The sequence below is a fragment of the Salvelinus namaycush genome, chromosome 18, assembly GCF_016432855.1.
Source record: "Salvelinus namaycush isolate Seneca chromosome 18, SaNama_1.0, whole genome shotgun sequence".
Classification (NCBI taxonomy): Eukaryota; Metazoa; Chordata; class Actinopteri; order Salmoniformes; family Salmonidae; genus Salvelinus; species Salvelinus namaycush.
The window spans coordinates 1,454,713-1,479,432 of NC_052324.1; the positions used below are offsets into that span (position 1 = coordinate 1,454,713).

Below are 24,720 nucleotides of genomic sequence, written 5' to 3' on the forward strand. Positions count from 1 at the left end.
ATAAATTGATGTTCTACTGTGTGTAGGGGTATGTTTGGCAGCATGGTTAACTTAGTTGTTCTATATGACATAATGAATTAAGAAGTATGAATAACAGGTCATTAAATAAGAATAATAAAGTATTGCATGTTTTCTTTTTATCTATTTATTTCTATCTACATGATGAAACTGTTCATGATATGTCATGAATTAACTGCATTTGCATTTAGCTGCATGTTCAAATATATATATACAGTGGCTTGCAAAAGTATTCACCACCCTTGGCATTTTTCCTCTTTTGTTGCCTTACAACCTGGAATTAAAATTGGTTTTTGGGGGGTTTGTATCATTTGATTTACACAACATGCCTACCACTTTGAAGATGCAAAATATTTTTTATTGTGAAACAAACAAGAAATAAGACGAAAAAACTGAAAACTTGAGCGTGCATAACTATTCAACCCCCCCCCCCAAAGTCAATACTTTGTAGAGCCACCTTTTGCAGCAATTACAGCTGCAAGTCTCTTGGGATATGTCTCTATAAGCTTGGCGCATCTAGCCACTGGGATTTTTGCCCATTCTTCAAGGCAAAACTGCTCCAGCTCCTTCAAGTTGGATGGGTTCTGCTGATGTACAGCAATCTTTAAGTCATACCACAGATTCTCAATTGTATTGAGATCTGGGCTTTGACTAGGCCATTATAAGACATTTAAATGTTTCCCCTTAAACCACTCGAGTGTTGCTTTAGCAGTATGCTTAGGGTCATACTCCTGCTGGAAGGTGAACCTCCGTCTCAGTCTCAAATCTCTGGAAGACTGAAATAGGTTTCCCTCAAGAATTTCCCTGTATTTAGCGCCATCCTTCAATTCTGACCAGTTTCCTAGTCCCTGCCGATAAAAAACATCCCCACAGCATGATGCTGCCACCACCATGCTTCACTGTGGGATGGTGCCCTCGGGGTGATGAGAGGTGTTGGGTTTGTGCCAGACATAGCATTTTCCTTGATGGACAAAAAGCTATTTTAGTCTCATCTGACCAGAGTTCCTTCTTCCATATGTTTGGGGAGTCTCCCACATGCCTTTTGGCAAACACCAAACATGTTTGCTTATTTTTTTCTGGCCACTCTTCAGTAAAGCCCAGCTCGGTGGAGCGTACGGCTTAAAGTGGTCCTATGGACAGATACTCCAATCTCCGCTGTGGAGCTTTTCAGCTGGTCTCTTTGTTGCCTCTCTGATTAATGCCCTCCTTGCCTGGTCCGTGAGTTTTGGTGGGTGGCCCTCTCTTGGCAGGTTTGTTGTGGTGCCATATTCTTTCCATTTTTTAATAATGGAATTAATGGTGCTCCGTGAGATGTTCAAAGTTTCTGATATTTTTGTTATAACCAACCCTGATCTGTACTTCTCCACAACTTTGTCCCTGACCTGTTTGGAGAGCTCCTTGGTCTTCATAGTGCTGCTTGCTTGGTGGTGCCCCTTGCTTAGTGGTGTTGCAGACTCTGGTGCCTTTCAGAACAGGTGTATAAATACTGAGATCATGTGACACTTAATTGCACACAGGTGGACTTCATTTAACTAATTATGTGACTTCTGAAGGTAATTGGTTGTGCCAGATCTTATTTAGGGGCTTCATAGCAAAGGGGGTGAATACATATGCACGCACCACTTTTCAATTGTTTATTTTTCTGAATTCTTTGTAACATGTAATTTTTTTCATTTCACTTCACCAATTTAGACTATTTTGTGTATGTCCATTACATGAAATCCAAATGAAAAATCTATTTAAATTACAGGTTGTAATGCAACAAAATAGGAAAAACGTCAAGGGTGGTGAATACTTTTGCAGGCACTGTAGCTGTATGCTTTTGGTGTTTGTGCCATTATTTATGTTCACAATGAGATGATAAATTGTTGTTTCATACATGGATTCATCTGTTTTTCACTAAGCATCATACAGTGGTTTATACATCATGCATACCCCAGTATGTGGCTATCGGGATTCTTCAACTTCTCATTGGACACCTGATTAGTTCATTTAAATCAATTACAATGTGGAAACTAAATGCTGAAACACAATGAACAATACTTCATTATAACTCTTCTTTTATAAAAGCTACTCAGTCGCTTCATGAGATAATTCCTTAAGAATGAACTGAGCCAACTGCCATATGAGGAAGGATTTCTAGTATGAGCAACAATTTCTAGAGCAGGTGTCTTGTGGGGTTGTAATGTAATAGGACAGTAAGCACTGAGCACTGATATTGGCTCCACTGAATCTTTACATTTTCCTTGTGAGTACTGTAGTCATTAAGATGACCATGATCAGATGGTGATGCGATCATAGAGATTACAAGGATGACAAAAGCGTACATACAGGCATATGTAGTACAATGTCAAGTCATATAGTAGGCATAAACACTGAGTGTACAAAACATTAGGAACACCTAGCTAATATTGAGTTGCACCCCCCTTTTGCCCACAGAACAGCTTCAATTCATCGGGCATGGACTCTAAAAGGAGTCAAAAGCGTTCCATAGGGATTCTGGCCCATGTTGACTCCAATGCTTCCCACAGTAGTATCAAGTTGGCTGGATGTCCTTTGGGTGGTGGACCATCCTTGATACACACGGGAAACTGTTGAGCGTGAAAGACCCAGCAGCGTTGCAGTTCTTGACACAAACTGGTGTGCCTGCACCTACTACTGTACCCTGTTCAAAGGCACTTAAATATTTACCCTCTGAATGGCACACATACACAAATCCATGTCTCAATTGTTTCAAGGTTTAAAAATGCTTCTTTAACCTGTCTCCTCCCTGTCAGTTACACTGATTTGAAGTGGATTTAACAAGTGACATCAATAAGGGATCATAGCGTTCACCTGGTAGTCTATGTCATGGAAAGAGCTGTTCTTCATGTTTTGTTCACTCAGTCTAAATAGCCATAACATTTCATCAATAATCATAGTGCCACTACAGTACCAGTCAAAGTTTGGACACATTTACTCATTCAAGGGTTTTTCTTTATTTTTACTATTTTCTACATTGTAGAATAATAGTGAAGACATCAAAACTATGAAATAACACATATGGAATCACGTAGTAACCAAAGAAGTGTTAAAAAATCAAAATATATTTTATATTTGAGATTCTTCAAAGTAGCCACCCTTTGCCTTGATGACAGCTTTGCACACTCTTGGCATTCTCTCATGAGGTAGTCACCTGGAATGCATTTCAATTAACAGGTGTGCCTTGTTAAAAGTTAATTTGTGGAATTTTTTTCTTTCTTAATGCTTTTGAGCCAATCAAACGTGTTGTGACAAGGTAGGGGGGTATACAGAAGATAGCCATATTTGGTAGAAGACCAAGTCCATATTATGGCAAGAACAGCTTAAATTAGCAAAGAGAAACGACAGTCCATCATTACTTCAAGACATGAAGGTCAGTCAATTCGGAAAATTTCAAGAACTTTGAAAGTTTCTTCAAGAGCTGTCGCAAAAACCATCAAGCGCTATGATGAAACTGGCTCTCATGAGGACCACCACAGGAAAGGAAGACCCAGAGTTACCTCTGCTGTAAAGGATACATTCATTAGAGTTACCTCTGCTGTAAAGGATACATTCATTAGAGTTACTAGCCTAAGAAATCTGAAATTAACTGCACCTCAGATTGCATCCCAAATAAATGCTTCACAGAGTTCAAGTAACAGACACATCTCAACGTCAACTATTCAGAGGAGACTGCGTGAATCAGGCCTTCATGGTCGAATTGCTGCAAGGAAACCACTACTATATAAAAAATAAATAAAGGAGAGAGAGAGAAGAGAGTTGCTTGGGCCAAGAAACATGAGCAATGGACATTAGACCAGTGGGAATCTGTCCTTTGGTCTGATGAGTCCAAATTTGAGATTTTTGATTCCAACCGCCGTGTCTTTGTGAGACGCAGAGTAGGTGAACGGATGATCTCTGCATGTATGGTTCCCACCGTGAAGCATGGAGGAGGAGGTGTGATGGTGCTTTGCTGGTGACACTGTCTGTGATTCATTTAGAATTCAAGGCAGACTTAACCAGCATGGATACCAAAGCATTTTGCAGCGATACGCCATCCCATCTGGCTTGCGCTTAGTGGGACTATAATTTGTTTTTCAACAGGACAATGACCCAAAACACAGCCCCAGGCTGTGTAAGGGCTATTTTTCCAAGAAGGAGATTGATGGAGTGCTGCTTCAGATAACCTGGCCTCCACAATCACCCAATCTCAACCCAATTGAGATGGTTTGGGGTGAATTAGACCACAGAGTGAAGGAAAATCAGCCAACAAGTGCTCAGCATATGTGGGAACTCCTTCAAGACTGTTGGAAAGCATTCCTCATGAAGCTGGTTGAGAGAATGCCAAGAGTGTATAAAGCTGTCATCAAGGCAAATGGTGGCTACTTTGAAGAATATCAAATATATTTTGATTTGGTAAAACACTTTTTTGATTCTTACATGATTCCATATGTGTTATTTCATAGTTTTGATGTCTTCACTATTATTCTACAATGTAGAAAATGGTACAAAAAAACAACAACCTTGAATGAGTAAATGTGTCCAAACTTTTGACTGGTACTGTACTGACATGTTATGTTAGTTCATGATGACATGATTAAACCAATGTGATGCATGGATACTACTGTTTTGTAGCATCATTCTGATCAATTTGTGCTTGAACGTGTTTGATTGAACTCAGATAAATGCTCATGTAAAAGCTTTTCTACTGCTCAGCTCCTTTAACTGGTCTGAGCTTCTCCCTGATCTGTGCAACCGAGGACCAGTAAAAAAAATGATGGACTTTTATGAGTGGTGACCTTTTGATAAAGCAGACGTGCTTAGACTACAGTATGTGTAATGGGATTTCACCGAAGGATCCAGTGGCTTGTTGATTCAATTGAGCAGGCTATGCCATTGCAATACCACTGGTTTTCAGAGGAACATGCAGGGGGGCAATTACTTTATTAATCAGTATTCATATTTATTTATCTTAAAGGACTGGTCACATGGCCACATAATGTAATATGGTAGGGGTCAGGGTGTATGTTTGTCTCTATCTGTACTCAGACAGTACATGGAGGACCCTTTCACATTTGTGAACATATACATGTCTAAAAGGTTTGGTGTTACATACTGAATATACTGAAGATGAGATAAAGTGGCACATTGACTTAGCAGGTGTTATGCTTGATAATTCAAAAAAAAAAAATGTAACGTCTGTCCCTTCTCCCCCATAGAGGACTTGTCAGGTGATGAAGAGGTCTTTCCCAAGGAGATTGCCAAGAGGAACTCTAACGACCTCATGGACAAGATTGAGTCGGCTGATGCAGAAGACACCACTGGTATGGAGAGGAACGCTGTGTGTGTTGTATGATGGGAGATGTAGTTTGTGTCAAAGTTTCCTTTTACTGACAGTATTATATTACTCTGATTCTCAATGGTAAAGTGTGTCTGTGGATGTTTCTGCAGGAGAGCTATACAAGGACATGGCAGGGGACTATGAAAGGGAGGCCGGTGACGAGAGACTAGATGAGGTAGGTACCTGTGAGGGTGAATGGCTTTCTAACCGAACATTGGTATACCAACAACACCATGACAGCCATATTCTGACAACATTGAACATACAGGAGGAATAAGCTAAAAGGAAACTTCAATCCCAGTCACTAAAGTGTTCTAGCTTAACAGTAGGCGTTGATGTGTAATACTCTGCTTAGGGCTTTAGTTGTGAAAGTCAGAGAGGGGTCCACTCCAGCCTCTCTGTCCTCTTGTCTTCAGATGCGTGGCTCTGTTAGCAACCAAGCCGATAGCTCTGCCATTCCCACCATCACCATAACAAAGAACCAGTCAGAAGTAAACTTCCTGTCCCATTGCATTATGGGCCAGAGTAGATCCACAGAGACCCTAACAGACCCAGTACTAACCGCCCTGGCCCAGCCCCAGCCCCAGCCCCAGCCTACCCCCTCTCTATCCCTTGTGAAATGTCCTCTGTACTGTAGTCTTGCCGTGGAGTTTACAGTGTACAGCCTCTGTGAAGAATGTGAGTTTTGGATCCAACAAAAAAAAATTAAATGGAAAACTGCACATTATGTTTTCCCTTTTTATATGAGTGTGGTTTTGTATTTGTATACAAATGTGTCTTTACCCTTGGCTTATGTTGTTGTTCTTGGCTTGTTGTTGTGGTTGGCTAAAGTTGGAAGCGTTTGCAGTGTGACCAGCTGGGGTGTTGGTTGGTCCAGTGTCTCTTAATGATGCTCTAATGCTGTCTGAGTGTGCAGATGAAAGCTGAACGGGCATGCTGTTGTGCTGCTACATTACTATTGCTTTACTATCAATATTGCGTTACCAGAAGGGTGACATCACATATAGACTTCCTGTGATTCATGTCTGAAGGAAGTGGAAGTGCACACTGAACACACAATGAGATGTATCAGTATACACTGAGTGTACAAAACATTAAGAACACCTGCTCTTTCCATGACGTAGACTGACCAGGTGAATCCAGGTGAAAGCTTTGATCCCTTATTGATGTCACTTGTTAAATCCACTTCAATCAGTGTAGATGAAGGGGATGAGACAGGTTAAAGAAGGATTTTTAAGACTTGAGACAATTGAGACATGGATTGTGTATGTGTGCCAGTCAGAGGGTGAATGGGCAACACAAAAGATTTAAGTGCCTTAGAACGGGGTATGGTAGTAGGTGCCAGGCGCACCAGTTTGAGTGTGTCAAGAACTGCAGCGCTGCTGGGTTTTTCACACTCAACAGTTTCCCGTGTGTATCAAGAATGGTCCACCACCCAAAGGACATCCAGCCAACTTGACACAACTGTGAGAGGCATTGGACTCAACATGAGCCAGCATTCCTTTGGAACGCTTTCAACTCTTTGTAGAGTCCATGCCCCAATTAATTGAGGCTGTTCTGTGGACAAAAGGGGGTGAGTTAAAAATATGCTCTCATAAACCCAACATTTTCCAGAGTGCCTCATACCTTCTCTTCCCCACACCGAGAGCCCACATATTAAACCGGCAAAACGGGGGTTATCGCTGGTGTAGCGAAATGCTTATGTTCCTAGCTCCAACAGTGGAGTAATACCTAACAATACAAAACAATACACGCAAAATAAAGAAATTAATATAGAAATATTAGAACAAGCAATGTCAGAGTCCGGAATATAAATATATAAGAGTATGATGGTTTGTATAGACATTATGGACAGTATATGAATAGAAAAGGTGTGTACAGCAGTAGTTATATAGGATAGGCCTTGACTAGAATATAGTATATACATAGGAAGTAGGTAAAACAGTATGTAAACATTATTAAAGTGACCATTATTCAATGACTATGTACATAGGGCAACAGTCTCTAGGTGCAGGTTTGAGTACCGGCTAGTAACAGTGACTAAAGCTAGCTAGTGGTGACTGTTTAACAGTCTGATGTCCTGGAGATAGAAGCTGTTTTTCAGTCACTCGGTCCCAGCTTTGATGCACCTGTACTGTCTCCGCCTTCTATATGGTAGCAGGGTGAACAGGCCGTGGCTCGGGTGGCTAGTTTTGTGAGTAAGTCATGAAGCATATTGTCAGTGGTCATGAATCATTAGCAGCCAAGCCAGAAGCATGGTTCTATGGGTGAATGGCTTCATTTCCCTTAAGTTTAACAGATCTCTCTAATGCCCCTCATCCTGCCTTTCCTCTTTACCTCTCATTCACCCCATCAATTCCCTCTCCTTTCCTCTCCCCATAATAGGACCTCTCCTCTCAGCAGTGTCTGCAGCCTTCTAAGATCCACGTGCTGATCCTGGTGCTACATGGAGGCAACATCCTGGACACAGGAGGAGGGGACCAGACCAGTAAGCAGGGCGATGTCAACACCATCAGCACTGCCTTTGACACAGTGATGCGCGTGCACTATCCCACCGCGCTGGGACAAATCGCCATCCGCCTGGTGCCCTGCCCTGCCATCTGTGCTGAGGCCTTCTCCCTGGTGTCCAAGTGAGGGACACACACACACACACACACACACACTACACAACCATAGATATTGTAATGTGTACATAACTACAGTACACACACTACTACTATTACGAACAATTTCCCCTGTGTGTGTCCGTCCCTGGCTTCAGTCTGAGCCCGTACAGCTATGATGAGAGCTGTCTGTCAAGCAGTCAGGACCACATCCCCCTGGCTGCCCTGCCTCTCCTGGCCACCTCCGCCCCCCAGTACCAGGAGGCTGTGGCCACCGTCATCATGAGAGCCAACCAGGTGTACAACGACTTCATCAGGTCCCTGGATGGGACAACCTTCTCTGGCCAGGTGAGGTGCTGCCACTGGCCTGTCAGCCTCTCCATTGTTCCAGGTGTGGGCATGGGCTGCTCTTTATTTGGAACTCTCAAATGGCAGAACATAATATCTTCAGTCCAAATACTAAGATTCAAGAGCATGTTCCCTAGTCAAGGAGGAGATACACTTGATTTCTTGTGAAGAACATCAGTTTTGAAGCCGTTTAGCACCAATGAATTATGTGTGTTTTCTGTTTCTGAATTATGTGGGTGTGGGTGTTTTCTGTTACTCAATGTTCTTTTAGATAACCAAAATGAAGCTAGTATTCGATATTTGACACAGGTTAAATTTTGTATAAATTCAAGCCTTTTTATAATAAATTGTCAGAAGCTCACATAATTTAATAGATTGCTCATTCAATACAGGATGTATTTTCATCTAGCTTTAGATTTGTGTGTAGGTGTGTGTGTATGTTTGTTTGTGTTTTTGGTTTTACTATCCTTGTGGGGACCAGAAGTCCACTCAAGGATAGTAAAACAAGGACAATTCGGACATTTCGCTACAAGCAAAACAGCTATTTTAGGCATAGGGGTTAGGTTGGGATGAGGGGTTAAGGTTAAGGGTTAGGGAAATATTACTTTGAATGGGAATCAATTGTTTGTTTTACTATCCTTGTGGGGACCAAACGTGTGTGTGTGTGTGTGTGTTTGCTCGGGCGGGTTTGTTTGATTACGTGGTTATGACATCTGATTAGTTTTAAAAGGATTGGACCCTCTTATCTGCATCCTGCTTGATTGATATCTAATGATCTGATCTGTTTTAGTAAATTGACCTGTGACCTCTATGTAGGTGTGCTTGATTGGGGACTGCGTGGGAGGGATCTTGGGGTTTGACGCCTTGTGTATCAGCAACCAGACTATTGGTGAGAGCCAGAACAGCAGCCGCAGGGGTAGTGTAATCAGCGTACAGGTAAGACCCAAACCTTAATGCTTAACTACTCTCCCTGTTCCTAAGCTTTGCCCCTACCCCAAATCCCAGACACTCAACCAGTAGCTCTTATTCACCCTAAATACAAGTTACAGCCCTCCACTATTTCACCACCACATTTCTCCTCAAGAAAGGACACTTATCCAACACCCATCCTCGTTCTGGTGCCGTTTGCTTATCGGTCAAGTTCAATGTCCATTCCCCAACCTCTGTCCTTCTCCGCATACATCCCTGCAGGACCAGGACCTCCTCTCTCCAGGGATCATCATCAACAGTGGTTATGGCTCTGCCTCTCCCACCCTGGAGAGCAGCCGCCACCTGAGCCGCAGCAACATCGACATCCCCCGCTCAGGAGGACCAGATGACCCCAAGAGACAGCTGCCCCGCAAGACGAGCGACTCCTCCACATATGAGTTGGACACCATCAAACACCACCAGGCCTTCCTGACTAGGTGTGACAGGTGTTACATTACTACAGTTACATGACATCATTGATGTAGCTGATGGTTAATATTGTTACTGTACTGAGAAGGGTATATGGCTATGCATGTGATATTGTAGAGTCATGGGTTGCTATAATTGTTTACCTACATTGGTCTCTGTTTCTCTTACTGTGTGCTGTGTTTGTGTGTATACAGTAGATGTGGGTGTGCTTCCCTCCTTGTGACCCTGACTGTTTGTCTGTTGTCGCCTCAGCCTCCACTCCAGTGTTCTGCGGACCGACCCCTGCTCGCGCAGGTCCAGCAGCAGCACCTTTCAGGATGCAGGCTCTCTGGGGAAGTTTGAATTTGAGGTGGCAGACTTCTTCCTCTTCGGCTCTCCTCTGGGCCTTGTCCTTGCCCTGAGGAAGACTGTCATTCCTGTGCTGGATGGTAAGCCCACCTAAACAGAGGTAAAATTAATAAAGTACCTTAAAAATGTGTTATTTAAGCAATAAGGCACGGGGGGTGGTATATGGCCAATATCCCACGGCTAAGGGATGTTCTTAAGCGCAACGCAACGCGGAGTGCCTGGATACAGCCCTTAGCCGTGGTATATTGGCCATATACCACAAACCCGCTAGGTGCCATATTGCTATTATAAACTGGTTAGCAATGTAATTAGAGCAGTAAAAATAAATGTTTTGTCATACCCGTGGTATACGGTCTGATATACCAGGGCTGTCAGCCAATCAGCACTCAGGGCGAGACCACCCAGTTTATAATTAACATTTAAAAGTGGTGTGGTCTGAATTGGGTAGTGAAAACCTAGAAGGTACTGTGGGGTCTTATCTCCTTGAAATCCCCTTCTCCTTTACACGCCGCCACTAGTTACCACAAAGTCAGAAGTCTCGCCTACTCGACCAATCAAATGAGGGAGTGTGATGACACGTATTTCGGTTCTTGGGAAACGCCTAATTTTCGAAATGGCATATCTCGAGTTGAAGTTTGTGGACTAAATACATTCGGGAACAAGGATTGGCAACGTCATTAAAATTAATAACATTGAACAAGGACAAAAGTTTTGGGCAAAAGGGTAAGTTGTCTTTTCTTTTTTAGATAACTAGTAAGGAGCTTTTGCTACTCTCGTCTAAAATGAGATAGCTAGCATAAGGGATTCCATTCCAAGCACAGAGTTATTCTATTTGATAGAGCAACATTGTTAGTTTCCCTACAAGCCTTTCATTCTAATAGTAATATATCATTGTTGACCTTCAACAGATGCACAGCCTTTGGCAGGGAAAAAACTCAGTCTCCCATTCAATGGTGTTCCATTTCAAGTTGTGGGTACAACGACGTATGAATGCCACCAAGGGAAAGACAAACAAACAAAAGCCAAAGAGAAATATGCTGGTGAAATGAACAAGAAGGCAGTAAGTTCAAAGACAGATCTTCAAATCTCCTTTGTGGAGACTCAATGTGAAACAGAAATCTGTCAGTACAAGGGCCAGATATCCAGCACCACTCTCTGTTTTGAAACCCCTCCGCAGGGGTACATATCCCCTCCGTAACGTGTACATATCAAACTGTATTCCTATCATGTAATTATGTGTATAAATGTACCATGTATGTAAAGTGTATGAATAATGTACTCTGAGTGTAGAAATCATTAAGGACACCTTCCTAATATTAAGTTGCACCCCCCCCCCCCCTTTTTTGCCCTCAGAACAGCCTTAATTCATCGGAGCATGGACAAGGTGTTGAAAGCATTCCACAGGGATGCTGGCCCATGTTGACTCCAAGCTTCCCACAGTTGTGTCAAGTTGGCTGGATACACACAGGAAACTGTTGAGCATGGAAAAACCCAGCAGTGTTGCAGTTCTTGACACAAACCGGTGTGCCTGGCACCTACTACCATACACCATTCAAAGGCACTTAAATATTTTATATTTTATCTTGCCCATTCACCCCCTTTAGCCAGCAGCATACCACCCTGTATCCCACTGCTGGCTTGCTGCAGAAGCTAAGCAGAGTTGGTCCTGGTTGGTCCCTGGATGGGAGACCAGATGCTGCTGGAAGTGGTGTTGGAGAGTCAGTAGGAGGCACCTTTTCCTCTGGTTTAAAAAAAATAGCCCAATGCCACAGGGCAGGGATTGGGTAGGGTGGTGTCTTTTGGATGGGACGTTAAATGGGTGTCCTGACTCTCTCTGGTCACTAAAGATCCCATGGCACTTATCAAAAGAGTTGGGGTGTTAACCCCGGTGTCCTGGCTGAATTCCTAACCTGACCCTCATACTATCACAGTCACCTAATCATCCCCAGCTTACAATTGGCTCATTCATCCCCCTCCTCTCCCCTGTGACTATTCACCAGGTTGTTGCTGTAAAATGAGAATGTGTTCTCAGTCAACTTAGCTGGTTAAATAAAATGTAAAAAATAATGACAGGTGTACACAATCCATGTCTCAAGGCTTAAAAATATTTCTTTAACTTGTCTCCTCCCCTTCATCTACACTGATTTGAAGTGGATTTAACAAGTGACATCAATAAGGGATCTTAGCTTTCACCTGGATTCACCTGGTCAGTCTGTCATGGAAAGAGCAGGTGTCCTTAATGTTTTGTACCGAATAGCTGTAAAAAACAAAACATTTAAAACAATGTTACTTTTGTCTTCTGAAGAGGGGGGTGGATGGTACAATAAAATAAATAAAAATGAAGAGTATGTAAGTGGGTTCAGGGTGGTGAGTTTCCACTTAGACTGTAAAGAGCTTTGGGTGTCATGTTAAGTCCAATCAATTGCAATTATTAAATGTTTTGTCATCTTCCATAGCTTGAAGACCATGCCTTTGTACAGAGATGGAAAATGGTACAAAATACCAAAAAGGTGGACTGCAAGGCTATGTTATGTTAAATAAATAAATAACTATATTAAGTGCCTTGATGTCAAATAAAGTAACAGGGTTGAAGTTTTAATCTTAAATCAGCCAAAAAATTGCCAATTTCAAACATTTTAATTTCTGTGAACATTTCTATGAAACGGTATGTTTTACTTGTGGATTTGGAAAATTTAAAATCTAAAATCAAGATGGCAATTTGTTTGTTTACATGCCATTTCAAAACAATGCAGATATTGGAGTAAAAATCTAAACACAACATGCAACAATTTAAATGATTTTACTGAGTTAAAGTTCATAAAAGGAAATAAAATCATTAGGCCCTAATCTATGAATTTCACATGACTGGGAATGCAGATATGCATCTGTTGGTCACAGATACCTTAAAACAAAAAGTAGGGCGTGGATCAGAAAACCAGTCAGTATCTGGTGTGACCACCATTTGCATCATGCAGCGTAACACATAGAGATGATCAGGCTGTTGATTGTGGCCTGTGGAATGTTGTCCCACTCCTCAATGGCTATGCAAAGTTGCTGGATATTGGTGGGAACTGGAACATGCTGTCGTACACGTTGATCCAGAGCATCCCAAACATGATCAATGGGTGACATATCTGGAGAGTATGCAGGCAATGGACTGGGACATTTTCCTTGCAACATGGGTCCGTGCATTATCATGCTGAAACATGAGGTGATGGCGGATGAATGGCACGACAATGGGCCTCAGAATCTTGACACAGTATGAGCTTTCCTGAGACGGTTTCCAACAGTTTATGCAGAAATTATTGGCTTGTTCAAAACCACAGTTTCATCAGCTGTCCGGGTGGCTGGTCTCAGACGATCCCGCAGGTGAAGAAGTCAGATGTGGAGGTCCTGGGCTGGCGTGGTTACAGGTGGTCTGCGGTTGTGAGGCGGGTTGGACGTACTACCAAATTCTCTAAAACGATTCTGGTGGACATTCATGCAGTCAGCATGCCAATTGCAGGCTCCCTCAAAATGTATGTGGTATTGTGTTGTGTAACAAAACTGCACATTTAAGAGTGGCCTTTTATTGTCCCCAGCACAAGGTACACCTGTGTAATGATCATGCTGTTTAATGAGCTTCTGGATATGCAACACCTGTCAGGTGGATGGATTATCTTGGCAAAGGAGAAATGCTCACTAACAGGGATGTAAACAAATTTGTGCACAAAATTTGAGAGAAATAGGCTTTTTGTGCGTATGGAAAATATCTGGGATCTTTTATTTCAGCTTCCAACATGGGACCAACACTTTACATGTTGCGTTTATATTTTTGTTAAGTATATTTAGTTTAAGACAAATAACTATGAGTAAGGGCAAACATCATTATAAGCTTGCAAGCTGAGTTTGAATAAGACATCCGATTACCACTTTGCATTTAGAACGGTTGGTTTTTATTACAGATAATAAATGACCACATCGTTGATGGATCACTAGATAAAATAAATGCATGTCTCTCGTCATAGGTGTCATCACACTCCCTCATCTGATTGGTCGACCCTTCTGACTTTGTGGCTGTGGTAACTAATGACGACCTCTTTCCGCCTGTTAACTCTGTCTCCCCCTAGTGGCCCAGCTGCGCCCTGCCTGCCAGCAGGTCTACAACCTGTTCCACCCAGCCGACCCCTCGGCCTCGCGCCTGGAGCCCCTCCTGGAGAAGAAGTTCCACCTCCTGCCCCCTTTCAATGTTCCCCGCTACACACGCTTCCCCCTGGGGGACGGCAACTCCGCTCTACTGGGTGAGCACACTGGACTGAGTGCTGGAAACGTGTACACACACACACACACACTCTTGTACCTGTATGAGCATATAACTGTTGTGTATTTATATGCAAAAAATGTAAACATTTTGTTACATTCATAGGTTATATAACCCGTGTTTTGATTATCCATTGGGGACTCTGTGTGATGTAACAGGGTGTGTAGAAACTGACAAATGTGATGGATTATGTAGTTAGTTTTCTTTCCCACAAGGAATGTCTCTGAGACATTTTGCCAGTGGTCTGTGGATTGCTATTAGAGGCCGAAAAGTCCATCAAGTTAAGAAAAATGTAACGTTTTTCTATTGTTTGTGCTTCAAGTCTTTGTGAAGTAATGTTCTCATCTATGTTTTCATGGTCCTGCTGGTTTCTGTTGTGGCTGGCTAGCCCTTACAGTAGAGTAACCTTACAGGCTACACTGCACCCTTTCTGTTTAAGTAGGGCTCAATGATACACTATTATTCTGCTATTCAAGAAGTAATGCTAGAGACTCAATCTCTCCTTTGCTGATAGTCTTTTCCATTCATGGATATCCTTTAATCAGCAAGAGCAGCAAGGGAAGTGCTAGTTGTGAATGGCTACTAGCTGTGATTCTTTTTATCTTAGATATGATGTAATAGATTGTTAAGTAATATGATGATCATTTTGATCTAATGAGCTGTCAGCCCATATCCTCAGGTTTACTGTGCAGCATTGAGAAAGTTTTAAAGATTCATTTTGGTTCGTTAATCAGTGTGTGCTGAGGTACATTTTAATATGAGTTAGTCAGCCTAGTCTGAATTAGAATCCAATAACAGCATTCCCCTTCTACTGCTCATTTTAGCTCTATTCTAGAACCTGTTGTTGCCTTAGTTACTGCTACTGCAGTATTTCCTGGGCTTGACTCGCCTTTGCTGTCTTTTCTGTGTCTTCATTGTCTCCTTTTCCCCTCCTCTCTCGGCCTCCTTCCCCATCTCTGCAAAACCTGCCCCCTCCCCTCTGACCCCCCACCTCCCCCTCTAGTGGAGACAGTCCAGAGCAACCCTCAGCTCCTGCTCGATACTGGGCCCCCCCTCTCTTTCCGCTGTCAGGAGCCCATCAGCGAGACCTGCATCCCTGTGCCGGTGCTAAACTGGCAGGAGGGCTCCCTCAAGGCCACACCTGCTGTTCTGGAGTGTGTGTAGCGTCTCCTCTTCACCTCTCGGGGGGAAGTCTCTCACTCTGTGTCGTACACGTGTATTTTTGTGTTAGTTGCAGTTCCACCTTCCCCTTCCACACTGACTGTGTCTGTGTGTATGTTTTCAGACCCTTACCAAAACTGGTGCATGAAAATGCTGTGAGAATGTTACCCCAGTCAAGAGTTGGGGTCACATTACTGACTGTTCCAGGTCAAACATATCCTGCATGACATGTCCTGCCCTGTTTCTGCAGTATTCAGTCCATTACCTTTATTATAGCGCATGGCTCTCAGAGCCTGTCTGTTTACACTATCTCTACGAAAATGAGGTAATTTTGCTAATCAAAATGTAATAGTCATTATTGTTGTTTGCATTTTAGTGATTTAGAGAGACAGCAATGGCTGCTACAGTGAATGATTCAGATAGGTACTTGTAGGAACCCTTGACCTGGAAGAGTCTGTCCTTGTTTTGCTGTGTTGTGCTTGCTGTTACCATCAATTATTAATGTCCTTTGTAATGGTATGAAAATATGGTACCACTACCTGCATTCATTGTTGTGATGGTGTTTCTTTGCTGCTGCAGCATCTCCTTAACGACAAATACAAGCATTGGGGAGTGTGTAAAGGTGATAGGCAAATGTCTCCATATAAACCATAACACTGTGACTGGAGCACTATCTTCTCCTAGTGGGTGATTTTGCCAAGTCGGAGGCTTGGAAGCTATACTGACTGTGTTGCTCAGATGTCTGCTTGAAACATGGAACCCTGCCACTTGCATTGTAATTGTGTATCCTTGTGGTCAATATAGTATCTCCTGACCTTTCTGTTACAACATGTTGATTACACATACTAAATGGAACTGTTATCACCTTAGTGATACATGCTAATAATAATCCAGCTAATCATTTGACAGACATTACACATTTTGAGACATAGTAATGTGACCACCAATGGAGTAAAAGTTTCCACACGTCACTTTTCACATGCTGTTGTATTCATCAGAACACTATTTGACCACGCACTGATTGTCCCAGAAATCTGACGTTGGCTCCTGCTGGTTTCACGCCCACTAACACCATGGCCTGGCCCATCACATTTCTTGGATGCAAACCCCTTCCTTCTCATCCTGTTACCTCCCTGTTCATCCACCTCTCCTCTTGTCTATGTCTAATGGGATATCCTTGTTTCGGCTCAATAGCGGATTTTGTTCAGTCTCATGGTGGTGTCTTCATGGACAGTTCGTACCCCTCCTCCCCCGTTACGGGCCCCCACTGCCGGGGCCTGCGGAGGGCCAGTGAGGTCAGCATTGCCAGCCAGGTCTCAGGAATGGCAGACAGTTACACTGCCACCAACATAGCCAACAGTAAGTGTTCTCCTTACCACACGTATCTTTCTCTCACTCACACGGCTCCATCTCAACTCCTCTTTCAGTCAATCTCTTCTCTAGTTTTTCTCTCTCTCTCATTCACACACACACTGCTCCATCTCAACTCCTCTTTGTCAATCTCTTCTCTAGTCTTACTCACACACACACACACACACACACACACACACACACACACACACACACACACACACACACACACACACACACACACACACACACACACACACACACACACACACACACACACACACACACACACACACACACACACTGCTCCATCTCAACTCCTCTTTCAGTCAATCTCTTCTCTGGTCACTCACATCTCAACTCCTCTTTCACTCTTCTCTAATCTTTCTCTCTCTATTTCTCTCTGTCTCTCTCCTTTCTCTTTTCTTTCACCCCCTCTCTCCTTTCTCTCTTGCTCATCCTACTCCACTTCACTCCTTCATTCTCACCCCAATCCTCTCTCTCGCTCTGATTCTCACCCTCCTTACTCACACATCACTCAGTGTGCCGGATCCCGAGCAGCTCTGTAGTGACCCAGTTGTGCCTGCATTCACAGAATAACCACTTAGTTACCTGCTATATCAGCTCCAACTTATTACGACACCTGTGATGGATTACACTGCTCTAAGCCCCTTCATCAGAGAGGGAGCATAACATCACCACAGACATATCCATTGTTCAAATTCAATGTGCCAGAAGATTAAAACATGACTACTGAAGAAGCAAAAGCTCACGTCCTGTCACTGTGTGTTCGTCCTACTCTGAGCCATTGTTTGAATGTAAATGCAAAGGAGGAGTAATGCATTTATTTAATGTGTTTGCAATGCATGTAAAAAGACCCTGTTTCACTGAGTCATTCCTGCATCGTTCGCACCTTGTCATACTGTCTACCCAGATGCCCAAGCTTCTTTTGTGTTTGATGTAAAGAAGAATGTCTCCCAAAGTCTGGCTTTCCCTTGTAATCTCTGTCTGAAGTGGATATGTCCTAAATAAGGACCAATAACACAGCTTTCAAACATTTACTAACGTTCTACTCAGTTGGGAAGTTGTAATAGTGCGTTGATGAGGTCATTTCCAGTCTTTGAAAGAATTGCTCATTGCCATGGAATGCTTTTGTCGCTGTTCAGAAATGCAACAAAACAGAATATACACACACAAAATAAGTATGAAAATGGGTTTTGTCAAAAGATAATTCTAACCTTCCTTTTTCAGTTTATATGAAGACCAGTCGGACACTTAATTGATTACTTTATTTTGAAGCCAGTTTCAGGTTGTGAATGCAGCTTGTAGCAGAAGTACTTTACACATGTTTGCAAACTGGAATTAACTGCACTATAAGGAACTGTACTCAACAGTATGAAAACAATTCCTTTTGACATTATCCATCATTCATTTTCATGTGGTTTTTCTTTTTGTTTTGTTTCCCATAGCACAAGCATGCCAAATTAACCAAACCAAAAACTCCCTTTGGGACAAAGCCTTTTGTCCCAAATCGCCCTGACATCACAAACCAAATTCTCCCTGAGAAGCCCCCTCAAGTCCCCTAGAAAAGAAAGGAGTGACCCAGTCCCAGGAACTACCAATACAGATCCAGGAAATGGGCCACAACTAGACCTAGAGACCCAGAAGCCAACGGAGGTGTGAGCCCCTGTGGCTCTGGTCAGTTAGAGAGACACTTGTCAGCTGGCCTGGAGTATGCCATATATGACCTGGTCTCCCTGGACTCTCAGGCAGAAGTGGATCAGGGTATTCTTATAAAACACTGGATCCTATCAACTATGTACCAAATCCAGGCTCAGCCTACTACTGACTTCTCTTATGGGAAATCTTAATATATTGGACAATCAATCTCTTTTTAACATTGTTCTTGTCTACCAGAAATTTCTTTCAGCTTTTCTCGGTTTATTCCTTTCTGTTTCTATGACGATCCTTTTCCCTGGTGGACTATGTTTTTTGAATACAGCACAGTCCCATTAACTTCACAAACCAGACCGGTAAGAGAGACCCTCTACATACTGAGATGATATTGTGACTTTAAAAGTGTAACATAACCATCATCCAAATGATATAGCAGGAAGGCTACTTGCCCAACTTCCCAGTCTCTGCCTCATAGTTGACACCATTCAACATAGGCACGTTTGTGATCAGTCCACAAGAATAAATGGTTATTCAGATATTTGTGCCCTAGCCTGTTCTGGAGGCAAACATTAATGCATCAGTGACAGTCCCAGTGTGAATCCACTTAGTGAAGTTTTATTTGGCAAAATCATTGAACCATCGTCCCTTTTCTTCATATTTAATACAAATAACTGCTGGTTTGTTGCTATTTACGTTGACTCGTGTCTTGAACCAACTTTAACAATGTAATTCTTGCATAATAATGGTTCTCTTCCTTATGTATATGTATTTCAACAGTAACAATCTTCAACTCCTGCCTTACTTCCATTTTAGCTAAGGAACTGCTGTGGACGATCTGGGCTTTGATAGTGGTTTATGATTGAGTACAGCCTTCAATACAGCCAAACGGTTTATGGTTGAACTTTTCCAGGGGTGTGTATTAGGATGTTTTGCCCCTCTGCCTTACTCACAATGCAACCATGCTACCCCACCCCTACCCATGCACCCCCTCTCACCATGCAGTCGCAGCCCGTTGGTGGGGCACCAAGCGTGTGGACTTTGCCTTGTACTGCCCTGATGCCCTGACAGCCTTCCCCACAGTGGCACTACCGCACCTCTTTCATGCATCCTACTGGGAGTCCACTGATGTAGTGTCCTTCCTGCTGCGACAGGTGAGCTCACCCCACAATCTTCCATGGCCTGTGCTTCTGGCCCCCTTTAAAATGTACACTAGTGTGGCTATGGGGAGTATGTGTGGTGTCATCTATATGTTTATTTTAGGTTATGAGACATGAAAACTCCAGCATACTGGAGCTGGATGGTAAGGAGGTGTCAGAGTTCACTCCATCTAAACCCCGGGAGAAGTGGCTCAGGAAGAGAACCCACGTCAAGATCAGGGTACAGTCTGCTGCAGCTAGAACAGTGTTGACCACTTGAAGAGATTCACTCTTGCTAACACTGTAATTGTGTCTCAATCTATTAATGTTTGTGTATTTCTTTGACAGAATGTGACAGCCAATCATCGTGTAAATGATGCAGTGCTCACAGAAGGTGGGCTGCAGATCGTGACTGGCCGCTTCATGTACGGACCTCTGGACATGGTCACACTGACTGGGGAGAAGGTAGGCTCTCTCTCTCGCTCTCTCTCAGCAATCAGTATGAACATTTTCCATTACAACAATGCAAACAGTGGGTTTGTAACACACAAGGTCCTATATACAAATGTACTTAACTCTCCATCCACCTTATCCCTATGTACTTATCCCTCCATCCACCTTATCCCTATGTACTTATCCCTCCATCCACCTTATCCCTATGTACTTATCCCTCCATCCATGAGTCTTATCTGTATTTGTTTTCAATTCAAAATACGCTACATGTATGTGTGCATCTTCAATGTGTTTGTGTTCAAAGTGGTTGTATATCTATCTCTATGTTGGTCCTTTGTAGCTCAGTTGGTAGAGCATGGTGCTTGTAACGCCAGAGTAGTGGGTTTGATTCCCGGGACCAGCCATATGTAAAATGTATGCACGCTTGACTGTAAGTCGCTTTGGATAGAAGTGTCTGCTAAATGGCATATACAGTATATATTATGTTTACAGGTGGACATCCACATCATGACCCAGCCCCCATCTGGAGACTGGGTGTACTTTGACACGGAGCTGACCAACAGCAGTGGTCGTGTGTCCTTCATCATCCCAGAGAGCAAACGGCTGGGGGTTGGCGTCTATCCGGTCAAACTGGTGGTCAGGTGAGACTGGCATCTATGGCATGCTCTTCTATGGTCTCTTTCAGCCAATCCAGTCCTGAGGCTTCAGAAATGGTGCCCTTTGTTTTTGGAGGGTTTTAGGTGACTCTGTCAAAAAACACTTACATCTATTTTTTTATTCTGTTCCTCTGCCTCTTTATTTCTTTCCAATTGTCTCTGTCTCTTCTCCTCTATCTTCCAATTGTTTTGTGTCCTATCACCGACAGGGGGGATCACACATTTGCAGACAGCTACCTGACAGTGCTTCCCCATGGGACAGAGTTTGTTGTGTTCAGTATAGATGGCTCATTCGCTGCCAGCGTGTCCATCATGGGGAGCGATCCCAAAGTTCGAGCCGGAGCAGTCGATGTGGTCAGGTAACATGCACCTGGCATCACCTGGGATTGGACAGTCATAAGCACCAAAATGATTTCTGTCTCTATAACCTGTTGTGTTGCACTCTCTCCACTCTTTCTTATACCTTTTGATTTCTTTCCAGGCACTGGCAGGACCTGGGCTATCTGATCGTCTATGTGACGGGGCGTCCAGACATGCAGAAGCAGAGAGTGGTGGCCTGGCTGTCTCAGCATAACTTCCCCCATGGCATCGTCTCCTTCTGTGATGGCCTGGTCCACGACCCACTCAGACACAAAGCCAACTTCCTCAAGTCACTCATGGAGGTCAGGATGGCAGTGGGGGTTGGGTGGTAGGTTTGTTGAGGGAGTGGGTAACAGAGGCTGGGGGTAGGTTCAGGAGTAGGTGAGGGCTAAGTGGAATGGTGCAGAAGACAATGAAGGGAGAGGAGATGATTGAAGAGATGGTGCAGACAAAAAGATTAGGAGAGATTGTCAAGAAAATACGTTTTCTTGGTCCGAATTTATCGATGACACTTGATTCGCTGGTTCCACAGGCTCACATGAAGATCTTTGCTTGTTATGGTTCTACCAAAGACATCGCGGTCTACACCTCCATCGGCCTCTCTCCCTCCCAGATCTACATCATTGGCCGATCCTCCAAGAAGATGCAAGCTCAGTGCCAGGTACGATACACATGCACTGACTTTTTAATTTAGTCCTGGTCCTCCAGTTTACCATATGCAGCACTTCATTACATTATATGACTGTCTCTTTCCCTGCTTGTCCCAACAGTTCATTACAGAGGGCTATGCGACCCACCTCTCTCAGCTGGAGTACAACCAGCGCTCCCGGCCAGCAAAGACAAGCAGTGCCCGCATGGTCCTACGGAAAGGCAGCTTTGGTCTGGGTGCAAACAGCGACTTCCTACGGAAGCGGAACCACCTGCTGCGCACCATCTCCGCCCAGCCGGCCTCCAGCTTGCCCAGCGGCAGCGGCCACAGTAGACCAGAGCGCACACAGAGCCAGTCAGACAGCCACAGCCAGCATGGCCCTGGACCAGCCCAGCGCAGCATGAGCATTACAGCAGGCTGCTGGGGCCGCAGTGGCAGCACCAAGCTGGAGCCTGGGGTGTTTCAGCCTGGGGTGAAATTGAGCAAGGACAAAGGTGATGAGGAAAGGGAAAAACTGCAGAAAGAGAAATTCAAGAAATGAAGATTGAGATGACCAGAGAATAATTTAAAGACAGGGGAGAGTGAGATGCTAGTCGTAGGCTTTCAAAGCTCTAAATACAGAGACAGGAAGAAGAATGAGAGAATATATGCGGTAAACAGGTCAATGGAAAAAAAGCTGATCTAACAAAGTGGATATTCGGCAAATCCATCAGGATTTATGTATTCTAGCAGGCCCACAATGTGGTTACTAAAATCCGATTTGGATATATTTGGCTGTTTTCGCTGCATAATATATAAATATCTGATAAATGCTAACTCCGGCAGATTTGTTTCACCAATATACCACGGCTAAGGGCTGTGTCCAGGCACTCCGCGTTGCGTCATGCGAAGGACAGCCCTTAGCCATGGTATATTGGCCATATACAGTTGACGTCGGAAGTTTACATACACCTTAGCCAAATACATTTAAACTCAGTTTTTCACAATTCCTGACATTTAATCCTAGTAAAAATTCCCTGTCTTAGGTCAGTCAGGATCACCACTTTATTTTAAGAATGGGACATGTCAGAATAATAGTAGAGAGAATTATTTATTTCAGCTTTTATTTCTTTCATCACATTCCCAGTGGGTCAGAAGTTTACATTCACTCAATTAGTATTTGGTAGCATTGCCTATAAATTGTTTAACTTGGGTCAAACGTTTCGGGTAGCCTTCCACAAGCTTCCCACAATAAGATGGGTGAATTTTGGCCCATTCCTCCTGACAGAGCTGGTGTAACTGAGTCAGGTTTGTAGGCCTCCTTGCTCGCACATGCTTTTTCAGTTCTGCCCACAAATTGTCTATAGGATTGAGGTCAGGGCTTTGTGATGGCCACTCCAATACCTTGACTTTGTTGTACTTAAGCCATTTTGCCACAACTTTGGAAGTATGCTTGGGGTCCTTGTCCATTTGGAAGACCCATTTGCGACCAAGCTTTAACTTCCCGACTGATGTCTTGAGATGTTGCTTCAATATATCCACATCATTTTCGTCCCTCATGATGCCATCTATTTTGTGACGTGCACCAGTCCCTCCTGCAGCAAAGCACCCCCACAACATGATGCTGCCACCCCTGTGCTTCACGGTTGGGATGGTGTTCTTCGGCTTGCAGGCCTCCCCCTTTTTCCTCCAAACATAACAATGGTCAAACAGTACTATTTTTGTTTCATCAAACCAGAGGACATTTCTCCAAAAAGTACGATCTTTGTCCCCGTGTGCAGTTGTAAACCGTAGTCTGTTTTTTTAAATGGCGGTTTTGGAGCAGTGGCTTCTTCCTTGCTGAGCGGCCTTTCAGGTTATGTCGATATAGGACTCGTTTTACTGTGGATATAGATACTTTTGTACCAGTTTCCTCCAGCATATTCACTATGTCCTTTGCGGTTGTTCTGGGATTGATTTGCACTTTTCACACCAAAGTACATTCATCTCTAGGAGACAGAACGCGTCTCCTTCCTGAGCGGTACGACGGCTGCGAGGTCCCATGGTGTTTATACTTGCGTACTATTGTTTGTACAGATGAACGTGGTACCTTCAGGAGTTTGGAAATTGCTCCCAAGGATGAACCAGACTTGTGGAGGTCTACACTATTTTTCTGAGGTCTTGGCTGATTTCTTTAGATTTTCCCATGATGTCAAGCAGAGGCACTGAGTTTGAGGGTAGGCCTTGAAATACATCCACAGGTACACCTCCAATTGACTCAAATGATGTCAATTAGCCTATCAGAAGCTTCTAAAGCCATGACATCATTTTCTGGAATTTTCCAAGCTGTTTAAAGGCACAGTCAACTTATGTATGAAGTATAGTGTATAGTGTATGTAGTAGTGTATGTATAGTGTATGTAAACTTCTGACCCACTGGAATTGATACAGTGAATTATAAGTGAAATAATCTGTCTGTAAACAATTGTTGTAAAAATTGTCATGCACAAAGTAGATGTCCTAACCGACTTGCCAAAACTATAGTTTGTTAACAAGAAATTTGTGGAGTGGTTGAAAAACAAGTTTTTTATGACTACAACCTAAATGTATGTAAACTTCCGACTTCAACTGTACCACATCCCCCCGGGCCTTATTGCTTAATTTTACCCCAACATTGTGTGAAATACATGTATAAACAATAGCATAAATGTAGGTTAATTTTGATGGGCAATAATGAGGAGATTGGGAAGGGGGGGTTGTGTGCGTGGTGTTTCCAATGTTTTGGTCAAATTCCATTGATCTCTTTACCACATCTATACAGCATTGAAAACCTTTGGTGCTACGAACCAGTCTTTATTAAAGCAAGACCATCAATATACCTGAATCAACAAAAACAACAACAGGTAGAGGCAATGTCTCTTTTTTCTTCGGACATTGATACAATGGAGAAAAGCCTTTTAAGAAG

The 24,720-nt window shown here is 43.3% G+C and overlaps 1 protein-coding gene across 1 annotated transcript in view; it reads left to right on the forward strand.

Moving 5' to 3' along the window:
- LOC120063495 (membrane-associated phosphatidylinositol transfer protein 2-like) overlaps positions 1 to 22,339 on the forward strand; it is a 40,829-nt gene extending 18,490 nt beyond the window's left edge. The window contains 17 exon segments of the mRNA XM_039013874.1: positions 5,238 to 5,342; positions 7,659 to 7,989; positions 8,121 to 8,310; positions 9,127 to 9,246; positions 9,502 to 9,716; positions 9,961 to 10,136; positions 14,166 to 14,336; positions 15,360 to 15,512; positions 16,712 to 16,876; positions 19,547 to 19,695; positions 19,805 to 19,921; positions 20,029 to 20,145; positions 20,626 to 20,774; positions 20,999 to 21,148; positions 21,271 to 21,451; positions 21,682 to 21,810; positions 21,920 to 22,339. Of these exon segments, the coding sequence (XP_038869802.1) occupies positions 5,238 to 5,342; positions 7,659 to 7,989; positions 8,121 to 8,310; positions 9,127 to 9,246; positions 9,502 to 9,716; positions 9,961 to 10,136; positions 14,166 to 14,336; positions 15,360 to 15,512; positions 16,712 to 16,876; positions 19,547 to 19,695; positions 19,805 to 19,921; positions 20,029 to 20,145; positions 20,626 to 20,774; positions 20,999 to 21,148; positions 21,271 to 21,451; positions 21,682 to 21,810; positions 21,920 to 22,339 (3,038 nt within the window).
- The last annotated feature ends 2,381 nt before the right edge of the window (positions 22,340 to 24,720 follow it).